General features: G+C 39.9%; 1 protein-coding gene across 1 annotated transcript; it reads left to right on the forward strand.

Moving 5' to 3' along the window:
- Positions 1–4: 4 nt before the first annotated feature.
- ALDH5A1 (aldehyde dehydrogenase 5 family, member A1) lies at positions 5–7,659 on the forward strand (the record flags this gene model as incomplete). The annotated part of the gene is made up of 9 exons (XM_010291055.1): positions 5–118; positions 1,148–1,318; positions 1,606–1,722; positions 2,155–2,298; positions 3,166–3,309; positions 4,787–4,945; positions 6,279–6,448; positions 7,218–7,276; positions 7,454–7,659. Coding segments are annotated over 9 exons (1,284 nt in total), but the record flags the coding sequence as incomplete, so codon positions are not given.
- Positions 7,660–8,186: the final 527 nt, after the last annotated feature.

Below are 8,186 nucleotides of genomic sequence, written 5' to 3' on the forward strand. Positions count from 1 at the left end.
GGCCGGCGGCCACGGCAGCCTTCTGTCTTCCCAGGAGCGGAGCGTGCGCCTCCGCCGATGGTACGAGCTGATGATGGAGAACAAGGACGACCTGGCGAGGATCATAACAGCCGAGAACGTGAGTAGGGCGGCGGGGCCGCCTCTGCCGGGGAGCAGCGCGGTGCCGGCTGCCGCTGTCAGCGTGGGTTCTGCCCTGGGCTAGCGTTCGGCCCTTCTAGAAGCGTAACACCGGGGTGCTTGCATTGAAATAAAGTAGCACGGCCAGTCGGCAAAACACCCTGTATGCGTTTCACCAGTTAGCCACCGTATCTTTTTTTTAATTACTTAAAAAAGTTGAGCCTCGCAGCCACGTCGTACGTTCACATCGCTCTGTTAGGTCAATGGATAACATTTCAGACTTTTCTATTTCTGGCATACATACAATGCGTTACTTTGATGACAATAGTACCTAACAATCCAGAGGAAATCAGACCCACGTTGTGCTTTGTGGTGTGTAACAACATACATCAACATCAGCTGTAGTCTTTATGGCAGGAACGTTTGTGTTTTATCAGTTTCATTGACTCAGAAAAAAACCTGCAGTACTGTTAAAGCAAGCCTCCAAGTTGGACTCACTCAGGTGTGCTTTGGTTTACATGGCAGCGCAGTCTGGGAGCTCACATGTATCCTTTTGGATAAAACCATGCTAGAAGATACTTAAGCAGCTCTTCTGTGGTGTCCCAGCTGCTAGTGGTCATTCAGTCCACGGGATCAGACCTCAAGGTAGTCCACAGTAATACTCCTCAAAACAAACGTCCCTGGCATAAAGTGTAACTGGTTTGCCATGATTTGCATCTTCTTTGGAATGGTAATAGCAGTTAGCTGTAGACTTTTTAAATAAACACATGCTACATTGCTATTCCAGCTCCTTGTCTTGGGCAGGTATGAATCCAGGCACAACATACAAAATGTTGACTATATAATGATGGTATATTGAAGCCACACAACTATTGCTGCTGCAGTCATACAGTCATTTTTGGAGACTGCAGTATATATGGTAGTGGGATCACAGAGTACTCTGAAAAGAACAGAAACGAAATGACTTGAATTTGTTTTTATCGCTTCAGTCTGCCACTTACAGTGTATCTTCCGTCTGATTTAATCAAAGGGGAAGCCTCTGAAAGAAGCACAGGGGGAAATCCTGTATTCTGCCTCGTTTCTGGAGTGGTTTGCGGAGGAAGCTCGACGGGTTTATGGTGATGTCATTCCAGCATCCGCAAAAGACAGAAGAATCCTGGTGCTGAAGCAGCCAGTAGGAGTGGCAGCCATTATAACCCCAGTAAGCATACATGAATTTTTCAAATCATATGACGGTTTTCCGCTCAGCCCGCAGCATGGGGCCTTATGGCTCCTCCTGCCCAGGAAACACCCCTGTAAAGTTTCATTTCTACCTGTACTCCCTGCTTCCTGGATTGGCAGTGCTTCTTTGTAGTGTTCGCTTAGGACAAAGCACGTTGTGCAGTTCTGTTTAGGTTATCACATAATTACAGAAAACGTCAGCTATTTCTGCAAAAACAGGAGACAACATTTTCACAAGTTTGACGGTACTTTTCTCTCTCATCCTAGTGGAATTTCCCCAGCGCGATGATTACCCGGAAGGTTGGTGCAGCTCTGGCAGCTGGCTGTACGGTGGTAGTGAAACCTGCAGAGGACACGCCTTTATCAGCATTAGCTCTTGGGGAGGTGAGCTTTTAGGCTAAGCTTTACATGAGCAATGGACTGAAGCTGTAAGTGGGTTGGATGGGCTTCAAAGATAACCTTGGCCAACTTCATGCCTGAAGGAAGGACAAGTTGGCTGAATTGATCCAGAGGTTTTAGTTTAGCAAGAATCTTTGAAAGTTGCCTTTAATATGGTCTAGAGCCTCAAAGAGGATGCGGCCATTTAACTACACAAAACATCTTTAGCTCTTTCCTTTGGTTAATTTGAATGACAGCCAGCTTAAACCAGAGCAAAGCTACTCTCTTGACACTGTGGCATCTGTTATTAGTTGTGCTGCACACTTTTGGCTTCCATTGACTTAGACTGGTTTCTTCAAAACAATGAACAAACATTAAGTTACTATTCCTCATACAAAATGCACTGGTAATGCAAATTCTGTGTTTCTTCTGTTGCAGCTTGCAAACCAGGCTGGAATTCCAGCAGGAGTGTATAATGTTGTTCCTTGTTCCAGACAACAGACGCCAGCTGTAGGGGAAGTTCTGTGCACTGATCCATTGGTAGCCAAAATATCTTTTACTGGCTCCACAGCAACCGGAAAGGTACATAAGTGCATAGAATACGTTTGAAGATATTGCTGTGGTTATACTGGAAAAGTATGAGGAAAGTGTGTACCTTTATACAGAGCCTTCATCTGTACATAGATTGTCCAAATAATTCTGTACTTCTTGAGATACTGCTTGCTTACTTTAGTACTTCAGAAGGTTGCCTGTGTGCAACTTCTGCATTATTGACCTTTATTAAATTAAAAAGTGAATAGTTCTGTATAAGATGCTCTTGTTTCGTATCATAAGGTGACAACACACTAACAACAACACTGAAATTGAGTTTCAAAGGTAATATTCAGGAATGGCTCTGCAGTTGAAAGAAAATATTAGAGAAGTGAGGCCCTTGAATCTCTCCTATCAACCTTAGTCAATAAACAATCTTACGTGTACTGATTTCATGAGAGATGGTGACAACTGCAGAGTGTGGCTAGAAGATGATAGAATTCTATGGGATGGCTGCCTGCAGAATGAAGAAAAAAGTCTGCTATCAAGTCAAATCTTAATCCTAAATTCTGTCAGATCTTGGAAGAATTTTCTAAGAGTAGTCAAGATTTTTATTACCAAAAAAGGAAAGAACAAGCAAACAAGAGTGACAGTATTAATGTATAAAAAGCCTGATCTCAACTGAAGTTGATGTAAATCCTTCTCTTCATTATTTCTTGGCCAGAATTTAATCTCTGAAGATTTTAATGAAGGAAATTAGTGCTTGTTTTTGTCAGGAGAAAACAGATGGTCTAGCATTATAGAGAAGATACAGATTAATTCCCTGCCAGAGTTAGTTTTTCACTGCCTTCCATCTGTGGTTTCACAGTTCACATGTGGTAGAGGTACAGATTTCCATGTCTGCTCTGTTGCCTACAGATACTGCTGAAGCACGCAGCTGGCACTGTGAAGCGAGTTTCCATGGAGCTCGGAGGACATGCTCCTTTTATAGTGTTTGACAGCGCCAGTGTGGACCGTGCTGTTGCAGGAGCCCTTGCTTCTAAGTATAGAAACTCAGGGCAGGTAAGAGTAACCTTTTTGTCCTTGTTTCTGGAAAGTGAAGAGCTGTACATACAGTTTAAGCTGTAAATAAGGTATTTTATGTAAAACGAAAGCAGAGAACCCTTCATTGTGAAGAGAAAGATGCTGGAGTTACACATGGCTTTGGGCACTCAAGCCAGCTATCAGCAAGTCTGGATAACACCACTAAAATCCCATGTACTTTCACAACATACATGGCAGTCAGTAATATCACTGAGAAGGAGGAGGTTCACTAGGACCCCTCGCAAGAGCATGAGAAGCAATAAGGCATTTTGTCATGTGCTTTGTTAGCATTAAATTAATCAGAGAACTAGAGCTATGATAAGACACCATCTGGCCTCTGTTCTCAGGATTGTATTTTATAACACGTGCCTAGCCGATTCTTAAAATAATGGCTTCAAGGCTCACGGTAAGTGTTTCTATCTGTAACATTGTGTGTTCAAGTCTTTTGTGTTCTGAAAGCACCCAGCAGGAGTTAAGGGGATTGAAATCAGTTGAGACGGATGGCTAGATTTTTCCACAATAAGTAGCTTTAAAAAAGTGAGAAACAGGCTTCAAGTGTACATTGCTTCAAATGTATTTTACTTAGAGCAAAAAAAAATGTTAAGACCATTACTTTCCAGAACAGTCAGTGGAGCAGGGCTGTGTGGAGCGTGTTCCAGCCTTAATGAATATTTCCTACCTGTGAACATGAAGTTGATGAACTCCAGCTTTGGAGAAGCAGCAAGTTTTCAGTGGGACTGGGAGGTCATTTGGTTGAGAAAATGTTGCTTGAATAACACAAGAAGAAAACATAAGACTGGTCTCGGGGTGGGGGGGCGGGGAAAGAAAGGAAACAACATAGATTGGAATGTGAACAAGGACCACTGAGTGATCAGACACAGACTGGACAAGATCTAACGTAAAAGACACCTCTGATAGCCTCATAGAGGGATAAAGTAGCTGTTACTTTTCAGAGACTGTAGCAATTAAAATAGGATGCAGTCAGAGCAAAGGGGTAGCACAAATAAGTAGGCCACTGAACAAATTCAAGGAAGAAAGCAAACTCAGACTCAGTTAATGGAGGAGTTAGAAAAAAATGATCCCACACCACCAAGTGTGATTTGAAGTTCTGCTGCTCAGTCCAGCATTCTGTGTCTGTAATTAGGATGGATTTCTTGCAGTTTCTGGACCTTGGCTGATGCATGTATCAGAGTCCACAGAACTCAGAAACCCTTTTCCCAGTGTGAATAGCTTCAGTTTAGCAGTATGGCATATTTCACACACATACTTGTTGAAATTGTATTTCTAAAGTGAGTGGTGTGAAGAAAGAAGTGGCAGAACTAGGTCACGCCTTAGGATGATGAAGAGGCAGAGGACAGATCACTGTAGTAACCCAATACTGTGGCATGAAGGCAAGAATCATTAATAAATACAATATAAACTACTGTTTGTTTTTCCTTTCCATGTTTCTTTTCAGACCTGTGTTTGCACAAACCGTTTCCTGGTGCAAAAGGGAATCCATGACAAATTTGTGGAAAAGTTTGCTAAAGCTATAGAGAGAGAACTACATGTCGGAAGTGGATTTGATGAAAAAACTACCCAAGGGCCACTAATTAATGAAAAAGCAGTGGAGAAGGTATAAATAAAAGATGTAATTTTTGACATTTTAATTTCCTTTTTATGATCCATAAAGTAATTTTAGGTTTAGATTTTATTTTTTTCATCGTTTTGTTATGATGTATTTGCAGTGTGGCTGGAAGTGTTTTCTGTTCTCCAAGTGCATGTGTATATATATAGATGAACAGGTGTGGCCAGTTAATGTATCATTCCCCAATTCCCATTAAGGGGAAAAAAGAGATTTTTTCCCGATTACTTCCTAGCTGTTCTCAAGAACACTTACTGAAAGTGGATATACTGTGAGAGTTGTGTGGTGATCCTGCAATTCAGAAGCACTGTGAATGACAACTTATTTTGAAGAACGGTGCCTGTTTGGCAAAAGCTAAGCAGAATAACACATTGAGGTTAAAAATACCAGAGCTCTGGATGTTGTAATCACTTGAAGCCTTGCGTGCATGGTTTGGGTCTTCTGTTTTGGATGATTTGTGACTCCAGGAAATTATTTTATTTCAAACCACAATAAATAACATTTTCTAGACTATTTCACCCTTCCTAAGGTTAAAGATTATTAAATTATGTGGTTCATACTTTTTAAGATACTACAGCTCAGTTATATGCAGGCTTGGTTTGAATCCCATTATACTTGAATGCTGCTAGATTCTTTCTGTTTATAAAATAATAGAATATGAAAATACTTAAGTTAAATACTGAAGTTATTTGGGAGACAAAGGGTATACTACTTTCATTTCTTTCCTTCATGCTTTCCCTCTGTGCATCACAAAAATCTAGTGTGTGTATCATATACATTTATATAAAAAAATAATCAAGCACTGTATATAGTCACTTAACTGCTCATCTGTAATTTCAAAGGACAGTATTCTAGGTGGAGATTGCTACTTAAGTTTTCTCATTATTTTCTTGTCTTTGAATTAATTCTAGATGTAGGGTGTGGAAAATGTTCTTGCCAGTACCATCTTGAAAGTTGTCTGTTTTTCTTTAAATGAGTCATGTACTTTTGGTTCTCATAGTGCTTGATCATGGACACCAAGTGTACTTAGTCCTGCAAAGACTTCTTCTCATATTAGATGTAATCCTTTCAGCAGAAAAGATTAATCTTTAATATCTGTGAGACTGGGGCCATACTCATAATTTATCCTTCTGAAGTTATGTCAGACTGAGAGAAATAAAAATTCAAGAGAAATTTTAAATAATATTGCAAATGGTCTTCTGCAAAGTACAAAGCTCTCTTCAAAATCTTCTATTTAATACTGGAGAGTATTATTCCTTCTGTGGAAAATACACTTGTTAATTCCTAAATGCTAACTTTGAGATTTTTGTTTTGCATGCCTCAGGTAGAGAGACACATTAATGATGCAGTTTCTCAAGGAGCCTCTATTGTTACTGGAGGGAAACGACACAGCTTGGGGAAGAATTTCTTTGAGCCAACATTACTGAGTAACGTCACAACAAAAATGCTTTGCACGCAAGAGGAGACATTTGGCCCTTTAGCACCGGTTATCAAGTAAGATTATTAATTTTCCAGATTAAAAATAGCAAGTAAAAAAAAAACAATAAAAGATTATTTTGAATAAATAAGATTTGAATGACAGTTTACCAAAAGATATTTTTGTACGATCATACAAGTTTTGTAGTAAGACTGGAGTACACATGTGAAAACTTACTTTGGCTATGTGGTTCATTCACTTCTCTCTCTTGACCAGATCTTAGCAACTGTGCAACGTTTTCAAAATTATTTTTTTTTAAATTGCATCAGTACTTAAGCAAGGGTGGATAGCAGCAAAACCCTCACCAACTTCATGATTTGTGTTACGAAGTAGGAGGCAGGACTTGGCAGTTTGTCATGTCATTTGCTAGTCTTAAATTTTTCTGATGAAGGATGATTTGGAGCTCTCTTCTTGAAACCTTCCCTGCTTCTGTCCAGAGCAATTGAATATGATGGAAGAATATACAGTTCTCTCTTGTAGTTGAGAGTGCTTGCATAGTTGGGGAAATTGGTGGACTAACACGTGTGAAGGAAATGTTTTAGGTACCAGCATCTAGGGAGGATAAAGGCAATCTGAACTACTTAACTGCAGTTGAAATTAAGAGAAGTGGTAGAAATTCCTCCATTGCTGCAAAGGGAAAATTAAATTAGATTTTTAAAATACACTTTCAGGAAAAAATGCATCTTGACTTTTTTATTTTTGGTAAGGCTGCTTCTTGTTAGTAAGTCAGCAAGATGGTAGGTGAACTGCAGGCCTCATTTGTATTTTTTCTCTTTATATTGACAGATTTGAGACTGAAGCAGAAGCTATTGCTATAGCAAATGCAGCTAATGTGGGTCTAGCAGGTATGCCTCTCTGTCAGATAAATGTATTTCTATGGTTTTATGAGCTTTAGTGTTATGGGATGACAATTTTTAATGCAATGGCAGACATAATGTCAATAAGTCTTTTTTTCATAGTCTTCTGCAATTATTCTTCCTGATTTTAATTTTCATTCCTGTATCTGTGTGTCTGCATGACAGGGTATTTCTACTCCCAAGATCCAGCTCAGATCTGGAGAGTTGCAGAACAGCTGGAAGTTGGAATGGTTGGTGTTAATGAAGGCATAGTCTCCTCAGTGGAGAGTCCTTTTGGTGGGGTAAAACAGTCTGGCTTAGGGCGAGAAGGTTCAAAATATGGCATCGATGAATACTTGGAAATAAAATATGTCTGCTTTGGAGGCTTATAAAAGTCTTCAGAAAGCACAATCCCAACAGCTTGGAAAAGACTGCTGTAGTTTTAATAAGCTTCTTGAACCACAAATTTGTATGAATGCAATGTCTACCTTCTCTAAAACTAAGCAACGCTGTTCTGTATGTGTAGAGATATTTACAGTATTCTGTGCTGCCATGTTTTTACATGTTCTGTATTTATACATTCAGTTTTTCAGCAATGTGATCACAATGTCCATCATTTTTAGTAAGGAATAGGGAAGAATGCACATTTATTATTCTTGGATTACCCCTGTGTAACTGGGGGGACTTGGAAACTTGTGCATAATGAAAATAGATCATGATCTATGGCAAGGGGAGACTAGACCACCATTTTCTACTGCCTCTAATGTTTCAGTGTGGATGTCGGGGGCTTTGGAGATGGCAGTCTCCCTTTAGAGCTTTGTGTATTCGCTCACATTTTCTAATGTGGTTATGTGACCTTCTTTTAGAAGCAGGTGTGTCTTCTAATTGTTGGAGAACCTGAGGCTTATGAAAGGTGAGG

This window comes from Phaethon lepturus, unplaced genomic scaffold (genome assembly GCF_000687285.1).
Source record: "Phaethon lepturus isolate BGI_N335 unplaced genomic scaffold, ASM68728v1 Scaffold41037, whole genome shotgun sequence".
Lineage (NCBI taxonomy): Eukaryota > Metazoa > Chordata > Aves > Phaethontiformes > Phaethontidae > Phaethon > Phaethon lepturus.